The 19,659-nt window shown below is 34.4% G+C and overlaps 1 protein-coding gene across 5 annotated transcripts in view; it reads left to right on the forward strand.

Moving 5' to 3' along the window:
- Positions 1-19,659, forward strand: part of SUCLA2 (succinate-CoA ligase ADP-forming subunit beta) — a 58,095-nt gene that overhangs the window by 26,430 nt on the left and 12,006 nt on the right. For all 5 annotated transcript variants that reach the window (XM_042917493.1, XM_042917573.1, XM_042917429.1 and 2 more), the window contains exons 3-6: positions 5,083-5,182; positions 5,371-5,533; positions 15,899-16,027; positions 18,749-18,887. In XM_042917493.1, the coding sequence (XP_042773427.1) occupies positions 5,083-5,182; positions 5,371-5,533; positions 15,899-16,027; positions 18,749-18,887 (531 nt within the window). The remainder of the gene's footprint in view (positions 1-5,082; positions 5,183-5,370; positions 5,534-15,898; positions 16,028-18,748; positions 18,888-19,659) is intronic.

Consider the following 19,659-nt stretch of genomic DNA (forward strand, 5'->3'; position numbering starts at 1 on the left):
AAAGTTTGTTATTTTGAAGAAGCAGCTCTTATTTTCATTGATCTTTTCCATTGTTTTTCCTTTATTTCTGTTCTAATCTCGTTATTTCCTTCCTTCTACTAACTTTGGGCTTTGTTCTTTCTTAGTTCCTTGAGGTACATAGTTAATTTGTTTGAGACTTTTCTTGTTTCTTAAAATAGGCATTTATTACTGTGAATTCAAACTGCCCTTTCTGCATCCCATAAATTTTGGTGTATTTCCATTTTGCTTGTCTCAATGTATTTTTTTAATTTCTTTTTTGATTTTTTTCTTTGACCCATTGGTAGCATGTTGTTTAATCTCCACGTATTTGTGAATTTTCCAGTTTTCTTTAATTGATTTCTAGTTTCTTACCACTGTGTTTGGAAAAGATGCTTGATATGATTTCAGTTCTCTTAAATTATTAAGACTTGTTTTGTGATTTATCATGTCATCTGTCCTGGAGTATGTTCCATGTGCACTTGAGAAAAATATATATTGTTGATTTTGGATGGGATGTCATTCAATATATATATTCATATATATTTAAATATGTGTATATATGTTATATATATATTTAGACCATGATTGAATTTGTTATTTAAGGCCTATATTTGCTTTTTGATTTTCTGTCTGGATGATCTATCCATTGATGTAAGTGAGTGTTAAAGACCCCTACTACTATTCTATTACTGTCTGTTTCCCCCTTTGGTCTGTTAAGATTTGCTTTATATATTTAGGTGCTTCTATGTTGGGTGCATAAATATTTACAAATGATATATCATCTTGTTGGATTGACACCTCTATCATTATTTAACACTCTTGTCTCTTATTATAGTCTTTGTTATGAAGTTGATTTTGTCTGAAATAAGTATAGCTACTCTGGCTTTCTTTTGGTTTCTGTTTGTGTGGAATATCTTTTTTCATCCTTTCACTTTCACTCTGTTTCCTTCCATCTAAAAGTGAGTCTCTTGCAGCATGCATGAGTCTTGTTTTTTAATTTATTCAGTCACTCCATGTCTTAGTCCTAGTGTTTAGGATTCTAGTATAATTAAGATGGAATTTCTGTCTGGTTGAATAAACATGTACAAAGGTTGCCAATTGATGAATGCCAGTCTGGAGGGAGACTTCTAATGGCAGACAATAGCGCTTTGCCTTCTTTTTTCTTCTTCGTAGTGTTTTATTGGATGACTATATAGAAGAATGCTTAAAACGTTTGTGAATAACTGAAGCTAGCAGGGATAATGAATATATTTTAAATAAGTCTTGGAATCCATAAAAGCTCTTGTCTGACTAGAGCAAAGGGCCAAATCTAATAAAGACTGTAAGCTCTCTAAGGGCAGGGTAGGTCCCTTTTGATCATTGTGTCTACAACTCCAGCACAGTAACTGGTATATAGATGTAATTTTTAAATGAATTAATGGAATTGAATAAAATCTTGTTTCAATCAGTTGTCCTCAGATGTCTCTTGTAATCCTTCTCCTTCTCTTGATTATTGATGAAACGGTATTCATTAACTTTTTTTTGGCTTTTCTTTTGTTGTGAAAGGCTTTTATAGAAGGAACTTTTGAAGAATCATCTCTGCCCTTAAGGAATTTATATTCTTATAAATTTTATAAGACAGAAGGCTCTTCCCTCAAGGAAGAAAGGAAGTTGGCACTTGGGGGAAGAGTCTTCTGTCTTATAAAATATTTTTGAAAAAGCAGAGCTTTACTACTCAAATAGGTCAATATTTTAAATCCTCAGCTTAATGTGTGAATATTTGAATCTAGCCTAGCAAAGCATCAGTTTAACTCTTGACTATTTTTACATGATATTTACACTGTTGGGATTACATTTATCCTCTTTGGATATAAATGAATATTTCTAAAGTACCAGAAAACCAGGACTTGGCAGGTAACCAGAAAAAGGTAAAATGACTAGTGGCTGCTTCTTTTAGTTTGGGCATGAACTCTGTAATTTGCCTTTGTCCCTGAGGCTACCTGTTGTCTTCCCGTAGGAAAATTATTGTTAGTTTTAAGGAAATTTCTTAAGTTTTCTCTAGTTTTTTATCTAATATTAAATTGTTTTCACTTGGGAATGGTGGGGACTGTGGCAGATAGAAAAGGGTCTATCTTGAGGGCTATGGCAGATAGAAAAGGGTCTATCTGTGTAAACAAGGCACTTCTAATCAGCTTTAGTTGCAGAGCCCAGTATTTCCAGTTCTCAGTTTTTTATTTTTTTATTTTTTAATGTTTTTTCATTTTATGAGAGACAGAGCACGAGCAGGGGAGGGGCAGAGAGAGAGAGGGAGACACAGAATCTGAAGCAGTCTCTAGGCTCTGAGCTGTCAGCACAGAGCCTGATGTGGGGCTTGAACTCAAAAATTGTGAGATTATGACCTGAGCCAAAGTCAGTCACTTAACTGACTGAGTCACCAAGGCGCCCCCAGTTTTGAGTTTTTTAAAGAGCAGTGGAAAATCTAGATTTTTTTACAAATTCGTTCCATTTTTTTTTAAACGTTTATTTTTGAGAGAGTATGAGCACAGTTGGGGGAGGAGCAGAGAGAGAGAGAGAGAGAGAGAGAATCAGAAATAGGCTCTGTACTGACAACCGAGAGCCCCATGAAGGGCTTGAACTCATGAACTGTGAGATCATGAACCTGAGCTGAAGTTGGATGCTTAACTGACTGAGCCACCCAGGCATCCCAAATTTGTTCCATCTTTAAATGTTCTTTTATTCAACATTCAGAAAATATATTCTAGGAACCCTCCCAGGAGCTTGAGAACATCAATAACCACGACCAAGATTTTGCCCTTCTGGTCTATATTCTAGTGGGCGAGCAAAACAATAAATGATAAACATGAGAAAATTATGTATTATGTTTGAAGGTGATGAATTCTATGGGGAAGAAAAAAGGGCAGGGTGAGGGGGATTGGTCACAGGTAGGCAGATCGTAGTATTAAGTAGAGTGATCAGGGTAAGCATCATGGACAATGATATGTAAGAAGAAAAAACTTGAAGGGAATGAGGACCTTTCTCAAATGGTTATAGGTATCTTCTTGTATCTGAAAGTAGAGCATTCTTGTGAAACATTTTATAAGCCAAAATGGCATAAAGCAAAAGAGCACCTACCAACAATTTATATGGAAATGTTTTCAAGCATTCCCAGACCCAACAGATGACCCCTCCTAGGCTTTTCTGATACCTTAGAACACATCTTGCTAACAGAGATGCACAAAATAAGTCAAGATAAAGCACAGACGCTCAGAGACACAGTTCAAAGCTATGGTGGCTTGATGCTGAGGCACTGAATTTAGTTCCTGGGTAAGGAGCTTGGTGGGGCCACTCTTGCTGTTTGGGGTGCATGCTGCCTCTGTAATGGCTCTGCAAAACAAGCACTGAACATTGTTCTTATAGAAGTGAAAATCATTTTCGGATTTCTTTTGGTTAGTGAAAACATACTGATGTAGGTCTTTTGTAAAAGCAAAGTGATGTAATGCGAACTTTTGAAAAACGGGATTCTTGTACTTGGATGACCAATATTCCAGGTGGCAGGAGCATTAGAGCCAAGTCCTGTAGGCAGGAACATGCCTGGAAACAGCAGAGACTAGTGTAGCTGGAGTGGAGTGAGCAATGAGGAGGTTATAGGAAGAGTACTGGGAGATTCTATAGGGCCTTTAGGCCATTGTAAGGAGTGTGAATTTTACTCTGAGTAAAAAGGACATTGCAAGGTTTTAAATAGAGGAGTGATGTGCTCACTTTGCTGCTTTGAGAATACTCTGTCAGGGACAAGGGTAATCTAGCTGAGATATAATGGTGACTGGGACCAGGATCCAAATGAGGTGATGAGGAGTGGTCAAGATTCTGGATAAATTTTGAAGATAGAATCAGTATGATTTCCTGACTGAATGGGTACGGAGTGTGAGAAAGAGGGTTCTTTTAAATACTGCCTTGACTGACTCAAAGAACCGTCTTCTGGCTTCTAAATGTACACTCATTTACATCATTAATTTTCTAAATATTCTTTTGTAATAGTTTAAGTGTAAACTTTAAGTCATTTCTTACTGGTTTTATCACAAACTGCATTTGTTACCTCTTTGATTTGGTTGCTTTATCTGATTAGGTGGGAGTCCCCTCTCATTCTGCATGGTGTGGGCATGGATTGGTAGTTATATCCCAGGGACTGCTTTGGGCTTATAAGGAATAAGGATAAAAGTGTCCCTAACCCTGACCTCAAGGCTTATTATTTTGCCATAATGTAATACTAGTGTTTCACTGCTAGTATAGGCAAAATGCTGTAAGAGGGAAAATGAGCAGGTTCTGAAATTCTCCCTCATTCTCAGGGAGACTGAGAATGCCCCTCCAAGAGCTATAGCTCTGGATCATGAATGATGAGTGTGGTACCTAGGCTAAACAGCTGGTTTGCTGATTTTATTCAGCACTTTAGAAAGAGGAAGATAGAAGAGAAATCGATCTACCTGTTAAGAAAAATTCAGAGTGTTTATTTAAAAGATTATTTATTTTTTTAATGTTATAAACATAACACCCCTGAATCTTTTGATAAATATAATTTAATTCCTGATAATACTCCTCATAATAGTATAGCTCAAGAATGTGTATATTAACAGGTCTCTCTGTTAGAGGAACAGTGTGGTATCAATATTGGCACTTACCCCTTAAGTCATGGTGTATTTCTGCGCGAAGTAGCATTTTTAACTCAAATGTTCACAGAATAGCAATTTTACATGTGAATAGAAAGGGAAGGAAATGTTGGGAAGACATTTGAGTCTCAGTTTTGTACTTTTAATACCTTCCAAAGCACTGGATACTTAAAGTGTTATAGAAAAGGAAAATTATTTTCAGTGTACTTTAAGGAATGGTGTCATATGAGTGGCTAGTTCAAGTTGTGGATCTTTAGATGATGGATGTTTTAATGTTCTAATCTAGAAAATTTATACACGTGGAATACTTCATTTTTTTGACACTGTGGGTAAATGAGACTACTACATTTGATAATATCACTTAATATGTATGCTTAATAACAAAATACTGTCTTGAATGCTGTTACGTGCTGCTTATCTAACAGAAGTGTTTTTCTTCTAGGTTCAAAAGATGTTGTGATAAAGGCACAGGTTTTAGCTGGTGGTAGAGGAAAAGGAACATTTGAGAGTGGCCTCAAAGGAGGAGTGAAGATAGTTTTCTCGTAAGTCATGTTTTTTAAAGCAAAATCATTATTAAAGAAAAAGATATATTGTAAAAATTGCCCCTTATTATTGAACTGATGAAAATGCTGAAATTTAAATATTAAATGAGATAAAATTTTGGCTGTCATGTGCTTTTGTTTTCCTCAGTTGGAGGAGAAAAGAATTTGAGTTCTTTTTCTTATTTCAGTCCAGAAGAAGCAAAAGCTGTTTCCTCACAAATGATTGGGAAGAAGTTGTTTACCAAGCAAACGGGAGAAAAGGGCAGAATATGCAATCAAGTGTTGGTTTGTGAGCGAAGATATCCCCGGAGAGAATACTACTTTGCAATAACAATGGAAAGGTCATTTCAAGTGAGTAATTGTAGACATGATACTTTAGGATGATTTTATTACATTCAGTTTCAAAAGTTGATTATTTCTATTTCTATGGGAAGGATTAAAAAAGGTATAATCCATAATTTATTTGTATGTGTCATGAGCACAATTTTTATTTTTGTGTCATTAAAAAAAAAAGCATGGTTAATGCCATAAAATTTAATATATAATATTGTGGTAATAAAAGCTATAGGCAAAACTTTGCTGAAATAGAATCCACAGGACTTCTAAATTGTTAATTTGCTAAGAGCAACTTAAATCCTCTCAGATTCATCTCCAGATTCCCTAGACTGAGAAAATAATTTCTAGCAGAGTAAAATCTAATAAAGACAGTTTCTGAACCCATTAAAAGAATGTGTTTCCATGGCTTCATCTTCTTTTTCAACCTTTTGGTGTTTTTTTACAGTTTGGGGTTTATTTTACTAGCTGATTTAGTATTTGGCAAGTTGAAGGGTGACATTCACTAGCAAACAATATGATTCTAGGGAGCATAACCCTAGCTCTGCTCTTCTCTCTTTATGGAACCTAAAATGCTAGTTTTTAAGGCATCCGGGGAAGAAGAAGACCTTTCATAGACCCGTTGCCATGGAGAGAGCATTGATAATCATTTTATACTCTAATTATTTGGCTTTTTGAGTACATTAGTTACACTAAATGGGCTGAATCTTTGTGCTGTATACCTTGTTTTTCCAGGCAAGTTGAGTACGTATTTGGAAGTCCTAGTAAGGATTTGATGTAAATTACACAATCACACAATGAGTAATACAACAAAACTTTTAAGAATAATGAAATTAGTTTTTGTATATAAAACATCTTTTTAAAAAGCTATTTTCCATACTGTGATTTTTTTTTTCTTACAGTTAATTACATCTTCTGGTAATGTTTGAGTGATATTATAAAGTGTCTTTCATAACTTAATTTTTACAAGAAAGTATTTCTTAAGGTATAACACTAGATGGTAGTAAAAACCCACTCAGGAGATAAGATAAAAGACATTGTTTTATTTGTAAGTAATATGTTTACCATTGTAAGTTTCTCTATATGGTAGAATTTAGATTTGTAAGTTATTTTAGAAATCTCATGACAATAACCTCATATATTTTACACATGTATAAAAATTACACTTTTATAAATTCAGTTATTTTCATTACGTTTTCTTTTCCATTGATGTTTTATATCAACATCTTTCATTTTGTTATTTTGTTTTTACTTTTTGTTATAGAGATAGGAGTCCTATAACGTTGCACAGAGTACCTCATTTTGATTGGAGTAAATATAGCAAACTGAATATGTGTTATTAAAGATCTAAATATAATACACTGACTATACTTTATTAAAGATACAGCATTGGGGAAAAGAACCAAATTTGAATTCATTTTAAGAACTTGAATTTTTAGAGAATTATTTGAGTCTCATTCAGAAAGATATGTTTTCATTTATATTACATAGTTGTAATAATTCAGATTAAAAACTTGATAGTACCAGTAAAACCATTTGGTCAGACGTTCTTTGATGCTGACATATTAGACCAGTGTAAGAATTGGCTGGTGTTACTTTTTGGGTTATGACAAGCTCTTGTGGGAATCTCTATTAAATAACAAAAAATCAGCTATTTAAACTGAAAAGAGAAGAGCATTTTTGATTGAATTAAAATTCTGTGTATAGGAGTCGACTGATCATAAAATATTGCTTTTGTTCCTTATCTGTTTTTAGGAGTGAGTCATAGGGTCTATTGGTCTTCTTTAGTATGTGTGAAATCAGGAAGCTTGGGCAGATATATATCATATTTACCAGATTTGGTATGCCAAAAAATCAATTTAAGTAGCTCCTCTGTTTTGGCACTTGTTAAAAATTAGATTTCTTAGCATTTACCCAGTGCCTGTTGGGTACTTTTGGGCTGAGACAAATCTAATTTAACAAATCACATTTGCAAAATATTTTCATTTATTTTTCTAGTAAAATATTGCAATCTGCTGTAAATGAATGGCACATTTAACTATGTCAAGTTGTTTTTACTTTCCTTGGAATAGATATAAAATGTGCCACAAGAATTCCAAATTTTATTTCCCATATTTATATTGTTTTTAAAAAAGGTCTTTATTTTATTAAGTGACTTATTTAAAATTCAGACCTATTTTAAGGCAAATTTTTTTTTATGGTACTAATGAGAAGAGGAATTTAGGTTAAGAAGGAGAAAATAGCATTATTCATTAATTTGAAATTACAGCTATTTGTTAGAATTTAATTATTCTGAACGTTTATTACTAAAATTTAAAAGTTAAAACCAAATCACTTAAACAAACAGCATTCATTCAGCAGTCACGACCAAATGCAAAACTATAGTCATTGTTTTAACTGATTTATATTTACTTTTGTAAGCTTTCTTCTGACCAGCTGTCTACAGTTTTGGGGTTTCTTTCTAATTGGTTGGGAATTAGTACAGAGAAGGGCTGTTCACTTTATTTTATGTTATTATTTCATATGGTTTTTTTTTTAGCCTTTCCCTCCCCCCCCCCCCCCCCCCAACTTACAGCTGACTCTTGGAGACTTAATCATTACTTTAATGAGGATTTGATATTATCTTTTTTCCCCCAGACTTCTATGTGGCTTTTTATTTCTCTTGTCAGTATATATTAAAGAAAAGTAAAACTAAAATAAAATGTTCAAATATTTTACACGTTTGTTGGTTTCTACCTCTTTTGTTGAAAAAAATTACATTTTGGGGTTATCTATAGTTAAATTTACCTATATTCTACTTCAGTAGCATGCTGTTAGTTTGCTATTAGTTGAACAAGCTCTTCTTAAATGAGTCGCCTCCCCCCCTCCCACTTTAGATCTTTGTAAAAGCTCTAGCCTTGCTAGAGAGGATATGAAGAATACCTTTTCATTTGAAGCTTATAGAAGAACTAAAAATTAGAGTATAATTTCAAACATTTCTCTTTACTTAAGCTTACTACTTTTCTTGAGGCTGAGAAGGCACAATTAATTCTTTCATTAAAAATTTGTCTGCTGTGTATGTTGTAGTGAGTTCTGACACCAAGGACCCAGAATTGGGCCAAACCTCACAGGTTAAGGGTATAGTCCTCCGCATGCCTGTGTTCTCTTCAGACACCAGCCTCAAGTTTTGGGTTCCTTGGGTTACTCTTAATGCCCACTAGCTGGCTAGAGATCTACTTTCTGTTTTTAAGAGTTTGACTGTTGTAGATATAGTCAGACCTCATGTAAGTGGAATCATGCAGTATTTGTCTTTTTTGTGACTTGTTCATTTTACTTAGTGTAATGTCTTCAAGGTTCATCCATGTTGCAGCATGTGTCAGGATTTCCTTTTTAAAATTTTATTTATTTATTTTTAGTTTTTATATTTTTCAAGTTTATTTTGAAAGAGTACACATATGGGGCACCACGGTGGCTCAGTCGGTTGACTGTCCGACTTCGGCTCAGATCATGATCTCAGTTTCTGAGTTCGAGCCTCACGTCAGGCTCTGTGCTGACAGCTCGGAGCCTGGATCCTGCTTTGGATTCTGTATCTCCCTCTCTCTCTCCTCTTCCCCTGCTCACATGCTGTCTCTCTCTCAAAAATAAGTAAAGATTAAAAAAAAGATTAAAAAAAAAAAAGAAAGAGTACATGTGTGAGTGGGGAAGGGGCAGAGAGAGAGGAGAGAGAGAATCCCAAGTGGGCTTCATGCTGTCAGTGCCAAGCCTGATGTGGGGCTCGGTCCCATGAACTGCTGAGATCATGACCAGAGCTGAAATCAAGAGTCAGGATACTTAACTGACTGAGCCACCCAGGTGCCTCAGGATTTCTGTTTTTTTAAAGGCTGAATATATTCCATTGTATGTGTGTATATATATATAGTTTTTCTTATTTTCTTTATTTTTCATCTCTTGATGGACATTCAGGTTTCTTCGTCCTGACTATTGTGAATAATGTTGCAGTTAATGTAGGTATGCAGATGTCTATTGAGATACCATTTTCAGTTCCAATGGATATATACCTCGAAGTGGGATTGCTGGATCATATGGTAATATGGTGTTTAATTTTTTGAGGAACCTTGATACTGTTTTTCACAGTGGTTCTACTATTGTACATTTCTACCAACAGGGCACAGGAGTTCAATTTTTCCACATCCTCACCAAATGCTTTTTTTTTTTTTTTGACAGAAGTTATTCTAACGGGTGTGAGGTAATATCTCACTGTGGTTTTGATTTGCATTTCTTTAATGATTACTGATAATGAGCACCCTTTCATATACTTGTTGGCCATTTGTATATTGTTATGAACTGACTGTTTATCCCCCCCACCCCAATTCATATTTTGAAGCCCTAAGCCCTAATGTGATGATATATGGAAGTGAACCTTTGGTAATTAGGTTTCTGTGAGGTAATGTTGCGACTATGAGGTGGAATGCTGCTATAACAAATAGATAAAAACACTGAAGTGGCTTTGGAACTGGGTAATGGATGGAAACTGAAAGAGTCTTGAGGTATGTGGTAGAAAAAGCTGGGGTTATTGTGGAGGGACTTTTGAAGGTGATTCTGGTGAGGACTCAGAAAGAAAAGAGCTATAGAGAAAACCTCCATCTTCTTAGAGAATATATAAATAGTCACGAATAGAATGTTGGTAGAAATATGGGTAGATATAGATATGGAAAGATCATTCTTTTGCGGTCTCAGACTGAAATGATGAATGATAGAAAAAAGGTGATCCTTCTCACAATGTGGCAAAGAACTTGGCTGAATTGTGTTTATGTTCTAGCGTTTTGTGGAAGGTGGAACTTGGGAGGGATGAATGTTTAGCTGATGAGATTTTTAAGCATTGTATTGAGGAAGCAGCTTGGTTCCTTCTGACTACTTACAGTAAACTTTGAGAAGAGAGAAACAAATTGAACAAGGGATTGTTAAGCGAAGCAAAAAGATATCAGAATTTAAAGATTTGGAAAATTCTCAGCCTGCCTAAACTCCAAAAACTAAGAAAGCTATTTGGAAAAGAATATGAAGGATGTGGCTGAAAAACCATTTGATAAGGAGATTAGTATGAGTATAAACCATGAACTGTGAGAAATAAATGCCTGTTGTTTAAATCACCCAGTTTACTGTACTTTGTTATACTACCATAAGCTGATGAAGATCTGCATCTTCTCTGAAGAAATGTCTATTCAAGTCCTTTGCACATTTTTAAATTGGATTGTTTGGGTTTTAGTTATTGAATTGTGGTTCTTTATATATCCTGAATATTAATCTCTTATCGTGCATATGGATTGCAGATATTCTCCCGCTCTGTAGGTTGCCTTTTCGCTCTCTTGATTGTTTCTTTTACAGTGTTGAAGTTTTTGAGTTTGATTTAGTCCAGTTTGTCTCTTTCTGCTTTTTTTTTTTTTTTTTTAATGTTTATTTATTTTTGAGACAGAGAGAGACAGAGCATGAACGGGGGAGGGTCAGAGAGAGAGGGAGACACAGAATCTGAAACAGGCTCCAGGCTCTGAGCCGTCAGCACAGAGCCCGACGCGGGGCTCGAACCCACGGACCGTGAGATCATGACCTGAGCCGAAGTCGGACGCTTAACCGACTGAGCCACCCAGGCGCCCCTGTCTCTTTCTGCTTTTATTGCTTGTGATTTGATGTCTTATCCAAGAAATTATTGCCAAATCTAATGTCATGAAGTCTTCCCCCTGTTTTCTTCTAGGAGTTTTGCTGTTTTAGATCTTCCATTTTGGTCTTTAATCCATTTTGAGTTAATTTTTGTTTATAGTGTAAAGTAAGGATCATCTTCATTAATTTGCACGTGGATATTCAATTTCTCCAACACCATTGTTGAAGAGACTATCCTTTCCCCATTGTGTAGCTGTGGCACATTTGTCAGAGACCGTTTGACTATATATGAGGATTTATTTCTGTGTTTTCTGTTCCATTGGTTTATATGTCTGTCTTTGCCAGAACCATACTGTTTTGATTACTATAGCTTTATTATGTGTTTGAAACCAGGAACTATGAGGCTCTAGCTTTGTTTTTCTTTTTCAAGATTATTTTGGTTATTCAGGATCCTCAGAGAGTTCATATGAATTTTAAGTTTCTTTCTTTTCTTTTTTTTTTTTTTTTTTCTATTTTTTCAAACAAGGGACAATGGAAAAATACCGTATTGGGAGAAAGTGCTAGTAGGGATTGCATTTAATCTGTAGATTGCCATGGGTAGTATTGGACATTTTAATAATATTAAGTCTTCCAGTCAGTATCTTTCTGTTTATTGTGTCCTGTTTAGTTTCATTCAGCACTGTGATACAGTTTTTCTTGTACAAGTCTTTTATCTTTCTGATTAAATTTATCCTATTTTATTCTTTTTGATGCTATTGTAAATGGGATCATTTTCTTTAAAAAAATTTTTTTTTAACGTTTATTTATTATTAAGAGACAGAGCATGAGCATGTGAGGGGCAGAGAGAGGGGGAGGTACAGAATCTGAAGCAGGCTCCATGCCCTGAGCTGTCAGCACAGAGCCCGACACAGGGCTCAAACTCACAAACTGTGAGGTCATGACCTGGGCTGAAGTTGGACGCCCAACTGACTGAGCCACCCAGGAGCCCCGGGATCATTTTCTTAATTTCCTTTTCAGATTGTTCATTGTTAGCGTATAGAAATGCAAGATATATTTGTATGTTGATTTTGTATCCTGTGACTTTGCTGATCTCATTTATTAGTTCTTAAACAGTTTTTTGGAGGTTCTTTAGAGTTTCTATATCCAAGACCACATTGTAAACAGAGGTAATTTTACTTCTTCCTTCCCTGTTTGGATACCTTTTATTTCTTTTTCTTGCCTGATTGCTCTGGCCAAGACTTCCAAATATCATAGTGAATAAAGTGACAAGAATGAGCATCTTTGCCTTTTTTCCTGATCTTAGAAGGCTTTCACTTGTTTGCCATTGAGTATGTTGGTTGTGGGTTGTTTATATATGGCCTTTATTATGTTGAGGTAATTCTTTGTATTCCTAGTTTGTTGAGTGTTTTTATAAAAGGATGTTGACGTTTTTGAAATGCTTTTTCTGCATCAGTGGAGATGATCATGTGGTTTTTGAACTTGATTCTGTTAATGTGGTGAATTATTTTGATTTTTATAGGTTGAAACATTGCATTCCAGGAATAAATCCCATTTGCTCATGATATATAATCCTGTCAGTGTGTTACTGAAATTGGTTACTAGTGTTTTGTTGAGAGTTTTTGCATCAATATTCATCAGGGATGTTGGTTAGTAGTTTTCCTGTGGTATCTTTGTCTGGTTTTGGTATCAATGCTGACCTAGCTGAATGGGTTTGGAAGTGTTCCTCCCTCTTTAATTTTTTGGAAAAGTTTGAGAAGGATTGCTATTAGTTCTTTAAATATTTGGTGAAATTCTTTAGTGAGGTCATTTGGTACTGGGCTTTTCTTTGTTGGGAAGTTTTTAATTACTCATTTAATCTCCTTGTAATATGTCCAGATTTTTTTTTTCTTCAGTACTCATTTTTGGTCTATTTTGTGTGTCTAGGAATTTATCCATTTCTTCTAGGTTATCCAATTGGTTGGCATGTAATTATTCATAGTAGTCTCTTATCCTTTTTGTTTCTGTGGCATCCATTTGTAATGTCTTCTTTTTCACTTCTAATTTTTGTTACTGTGTTTTTTCTTTTCTTAGTTTACCTAAGGGTTTGTAAATTTTGTTGATCTCTTCAACAAACCAGATTTTAGTTTTATTATTTCTGTTCTATTTTCTTTTATTTATTTCTGCTCTAATCTTTATTATTTCTCTCTGCTAACTTCGGGTTTAGTTTGTTCTTTTTCTAGTTCCTTGAGTTATTAAAAAAATCCATGAGCTGGCTGCTTTTCCCCAATTTGTGAGAGCTATGTTGGCTTCTTTCTTCAGTGTTATATGTTCTGTGGTGGTGCCCTAACTGCTGAGCTCTCACAGGCAATTACAATATGCTTTTCCCAGTTTTCTAAGTTAGGTAAGACAGAAATCAGTTAGTGTTTCTGTGGGAGAACGAGTCTAGGGCTTCCTGTTCTACCATCTTGGTGAATCTGATGTCCACAGTTTTTTGGGGGTGCTTTAGTAAATAGGTATGGTGGATTAAATCATTGACCACTTTGTTGAGCTTAAACTCCAGGACCCCTTTGCTTCCAGAAGGTTGGGCTGATATCATGTGGCTCAAAGCTCCAAACCTCTAATCACAGTGTTTGCCTTTCTGTCCTTTGCATGCCTTCTGCCTACCTGAGTCATCTCCTTTGTATTAACTTGGGCCTACCATGAGTCACCTCATTAGCATAAACTCTGAGTTGTACTGGATGGTTTAAAGGTGCTTTTCAGACATTGGGGATAAAGGTCAGCCAAATTCTTTATTACACATGCATATTGAAATCTAATCACATAATGTAAAATTTAAAGGGTGTGAAGATGTACAAGGAAATATCAGTCTTCCACCCACCCCTGTTTCTCAGCCCCCCAGTTTTTCTCCATGGAGGCTGGTACTATTTTTTAAATCATTTTTTTTTCACCTAAGTAACAGTTAATTACCATAAAAAGTAGTAGGTTTTTCCCCCCTTTGGCTATTGCTTATTTTGAGGATTTGAAGGACTGTTTTGTTCTCCAAACAGTAATGAATACATTTATGTGAATGAATCCTTTACTTTAAATCTTGAAATGAGTTTGTTACTGAAACACACTAGTTCCTGGGATAGAAAAGTGAAAATAATCTTTTGCTTTTGTTTTTTTCCCCATGAAAGTCATGCTTTCTTTTCTCCTGGATTAAGAATACTATGTTCATTGTAAAAAAATTTGAGGGGGGAGAATAGTGACACATAGGGTAACAAAAGTCTTACCATTTAATGTTTTCCCATCTTTTTTTGCAGTTTGATTAGTGAGTGGTTGCACATTTAAACATACTTTATGTTAAAAAGCTTCACATAGTTTTGGAAAACAGTATGGAGGTTCCTCAAAAAACTAAAAATAGAACTACCCTACGATCTAGCAATTGCACTACTAGGCATTTATCCACGGGATACAGGTGTGCTGTTTTGAAGGGACACATGCACCCCCATGTTTATAGCAGCACTATCAACAATAGCCAAAGTATGGAAAGAGCCCAAATGTCCTTCGATGGATGAATGGATAAGGAAGATGTGGTATATATATACAATGGAGTATTACTTGGCAATCAAAAAGAATGAAATCATGCCATTTGCAACTGCATGGATGGAACTGGAGGGTATTACGCTAAGTGAAATTAGTCAGAGAAAGACAAAAATCATATGACTTCACTCATATGAGGACTTTTCAGATACAAAACAGATGAACATAAAGGAAGGGAAACAAAAATAATATAAAAACAGGGAGGGGAACAAAACAGAAGAGACTCATAAATATGGAGAACAAACTGAGGGTTACTGGAGGGGTTGTGGGGGGCGATGGGCTAAATGGGTAAGGGGGCACTAAGGAATCTACTCCTGAAATCATTGTTGCACTACATGCTAACTAATTTGGATGTAAATTTTTAAAAATAAAAAATAAAATAAAAAAAATAAAAATAAAAAAGATTTACATAAAACCTCTAAAAATGTAAATCTACTAGGAAAAAAAAAACTCACACAGTTGACAATAGAATCTAGAGTTTTATATCATTTTTTCCTGTATAACACTACTGAGATCATTTTCCTATACCTTAAATAATCTTCAGTAATATAGTTTTACCATTTCCTCGTTTTTGCATGTTTCCAGTTTTGTGCATAAATTAACAAATCTATTAGATTATTTTGCTTTAAGGTTTTTTTCTTGATTGATTTTAAGAGACTTAAAATTTAATTATTTATTATTTTTATCTTATATCATTCATGATCATAGTCAGAACTATTGTTTCAAGGTAAGTAATTTTTACTGACTTGCAGTAGGGCTAGAGCTTACAAAATTGACTTATTTATTAGACTTTTAAAAAATATCAGTATCTTTTTAAATGATTTTTAAAAATGTCCTTTAAACAATAGTTGTCCTTCAGTTCTTAGGAAAAATTTGTAGGTTATATTTTATATGTACATATTTATATTAACTTAATTTGGTATAAGTTTTGTGTATATTTTTAACCTTTTTGTCTCACAGGTGAGCTCTTGTCTTCCTCTACTTTTTCGCTTCTTTTCCATTATTTCAGTTGAACATTTATAAAGGGGTACTGTGCAGGAGATGTAAGGATAAATTCTCAAGGAAATTTAAAGATAGGAGTGGGGAGTGATAGATACATAAATCTGATAGTGTGCATAAGTAGGTTTTAAAATTTTATTGATGGGTCCAAAAATAAAATCTAGATGTTTTGGCTGTTTCCCCTCTTGCTAGGGTCCTGTATTAATAGGAAGTTCTCAAGGTGGTGTCAACATTGAAGATGTTGCTGCTGAGACTCCTGAGGCCATAGTGAAAGAACCTATTGATATTGTAGAAGGCATTAAAAAGGAACAAGCTGTCCGGGTATGTTGTATTCTGAAGAATTTCTACCTAGCTTTATTGGATAATTGTAATACTTAAAAAAAGAAAGAGAATTAACTTTGTATAAGTTAAGTGATTGACAAAACTTTTTTAAAAAACTTTTTTAGTGTCAATGCATGTTAATATCTTGTTTGAAATTGGAGCCTTTAAAGTATCTACAGTAGGGGTGCCTGCATGGCTCAGTCAGTTAAGCATCCAACTTCTGCTCAGGTCATGATCTCACAGTTTGTGAGTTCAAGCCCCGCATCGGGCTCTGTGCTGACAGTTCAGAGCCTGGAGCCTGCTTCAGATTTTGTATCTCCCTCTCTCTCTCTGCCCCTCCCCCACTCATGCTCTGTCTCTCAAAAATAAAGAAATGTTAAGAAAATTTTTTAGAAGTATCTACAATATTTTCCTCAAGTATTTTAATACTTGTCTTTAAAAGGCAAGGATTATTTTAATTAGCCCCTATACCATTGTCATACCTAGTAAAATTAATAATTCTTTATAATCATTACCTACCCATTCATTCAAATTCCCTTGTCTCAAGTTTTTCATTTTTTTTTCTTTTATAATTTGTATATAATTTCTCAGGCTGATTATCCTCTACTTACTGGTATTTGACTTTTTGCAAAAATCATATACACCCTTAAAGAATTTAAGATTTGTATGAGAATTATAATTTGTATGAGTTGGGATCCATATAAGGTCTTTCATTGCTATTGGTTATTGTCTCATAGGTCTTTTTCTAATTTATAGGTTTTCTTTCCCTCACTCTCTTCATCCTTCTTTCGTTTGTTGAAGCAACTGGGGTGATTATGGTTTATTGTTTATCATAGCCTGGATTTTACATACCCATGGTAGCATTTAATGTGTTCCAATCTCCCCTTTGTTTCCTGTAAATTGTATGGAATGGTAGGGACACTGTCTTATATATTCCTATAATCTGATTTTTTTGGAGGGAAGTGGTTGATGGATACTTTTGAGAATCTGATGAAAGCTATGGGCTTTTAGTGTCTGCACATAAACAATAATTTTTGCCTATACTTTAGTCTTCTGTACTGTCCTTTTTTGTGTGCTTCTTCCCCACTTTCTGTCCACCACCTTCTCCAAAAAAAAACAAAAACAAAAACAAAAAAAACACCCAACCGTGAAGTTTAATACCATAGCCTGTGAGAGTTGACTGGTAAGGTTGGAATACTGCTATTAAATTGTTCAGTTTGGATATGAAAAATAAGTGACCCATCTTAAAAGAAAAGTTTGAATGTTAAAGTTTGAATAAAATTAATGTGTATTAGTGGGAAACTCTGTCAAAATAAGCTTATGATATTGAAGTACAGTAGAGCAAGAATTTTTGACTAGCACAAAAGTTTAAAGGAGATAGCGAAATTACCTTGATAAAGTCATTGAAGCAAGATAATGGTATAAAGGTTTAAAGGGGACAGAGAGAGACTTGATTCATTAGGTAGTTATGTGAGAATGATGACTGGACAGTTAAATTTAGATGAGAAAGAATACTTGATTTCGAATAACACTTGAAGGAATAATCTACTCAGGTTATAGCTTTTTGAGTGAAGAGCAGAAATGCTACCTAGCACAGTGTTTGGCAAATTAATGTCTTTCTGGGTTGATCAGAATTCTGTTGCAATTCTCAAATATTTAGATCTACAATGGTAGATTATAACCTAGTGAAAATCTTTCTTAATGAAATAATATTTAATTATTTCTCATTTATTTCATATTATTCTCTATATGAAATAAGTCTTAATTGAAAATGCCATATTTTTTTTGGCTGATTATCCTCTTTACTTACTGGTATTTGACTTTTTGCAAAAATCATATTCACTCTTAAAGAATTTAAGATTTTCTGTAATTAAAATTCAAATGTATTGCAGCCTTAGATAGTAGTTAGAAAAGAGGAAAACCTCCTTCATAGTGTTCTTGAGCAATTGCAGCAGTTAGAATAAATATATAGACATGTAGCTTCTATATCAGTGGTTCATAATTGCTTATGGAACTTCAAAAATTATGAAAGGCTTGGTCCACTGTAGGACTTGTAAACCAGAACTTCTAGTTTGGAACTTTGGTATGTGTATTTTTTAAAAAGCTCTTCAGGTATATATTTAGTTAGGAATCTCTGTTCAAGACTATACACCCCTCTGTTAGAATAGAAGCTTAAGTAACTGTATCTTTTGGGCCTATCTTATATTAGATACTCAGTAGATTTCTGAATGAATGCAGTTATACTGGTTTGACTGAATGCGTCCTAATTGCTTGGTAGACACTGTTCATACATTACTTAAAAGATAAAATCAAGTGATTTAATATTTTTGCCGTCATTTGGACCATTGGGATTGTCAGTCCACCTTTTATATGTCTTTTAATAAAATATAAGCCTCTTTCAGTTTAGGTTTGCCATAAGGCTTAGAGGCAGTATGAAGGCAATGGAATAAACACTGGAACTGGAATCTAGTCAGGACTTCATTTCTCTGAATCTCTTTCTCATTTGTAAAATGGCCATACTATTTGTCTTGTGGGAATTTTGAATACAAAGTTTTATTGAACCATTTAGTAGTAGTGGCTGCTATTTCAGTCATTCATGTTTGACTACAAACAATTCATACTTATTATTTAAGTGATAAGCTAGAAGGTTTTTATTTACGTAATTTCATGTTGATTGGACATATGCAACATACATATAATAAAGAGACAAATTGATTTCAGCTTGCACAGAAGATGGGATTTCCACCTAATATTGTGGACTCTGCAGCAGAAAATATGATCAAGCTTTACAACCTTTTCCTGAAATATGATGCAACTATGGTAGAAATAAATCCAATGGTAGAGGATTCGGATGGAGCCGGTAAGCGATCTTTCTTTTTTATCAAACACTGATTCTGTATTTATCCACCAATTGTATGCTTCAGTAAGGAAGTTGAATTCATAAGGAAGTGAACTCTTTCCTATGTAGAAACTTATTTTATAATAAATTGAATGTGAACAAATATGAAGGATAAATACCTATTAAAAACAAACACTTAAAGTGTATATTTATGTACACACAGGGAGGTTAAAGCTGCACTGTCCAGTATGGGGGCTTCCAGCCACACGTGGCGATTAAAATTAATTAAAATATTCCTCAGTCGAACTAGTCACATTGCAACTGCTCGGTAGCCACATGTGGTTACCTTATCAGATAGCACACGTACAGAATATTGCCATCATTGCAGAAAGTTCTTTTGGGCAGTGCTGATGAGAATAATTAGTGTCGTAGTGAGTAAATGGCAGTAGTTTTGAGGAACTAGCCATCTTAGTCTCCCACAAGTTTCAGACTTTAGAGTTGTCATGGGTCTTTATTATACAAAGGGTAGAGTCTGGTGCTTGCTTCCTTTTAATATTTCTATCCAACAGAGAAGTAAGATTAGCTTGTCACTTTACACCTTTTCTTTTGCATGTATTTAAAGGAAAATCAGATTCTGAATAATCATACCTTCCATGTATAGCCATTTAAAAAATATAAGTTGCATTATTATAGCCTAAATTTTTCTTGATACTTTATATTAACTGCATTACTTGATTTTGTTTCAAGTCACTTTGGATATTTTAATCTCTTAAGCATTTGTAGATCATCTTTC

This window comes from Panthera leo, chromosome A1 (assembly GCF_018350215.1).
Source record: "Panthera leo isolate Ple1 chromosome A1, P.leo_Ple1_pat1.1, whole genome shotgun sequence".
Classification (NCBI taxonomy): Eukaryota; Metazoa; Chordata; class Mammalia; order Carnivora; family Felidae; genus Panthera; species Panthera leo.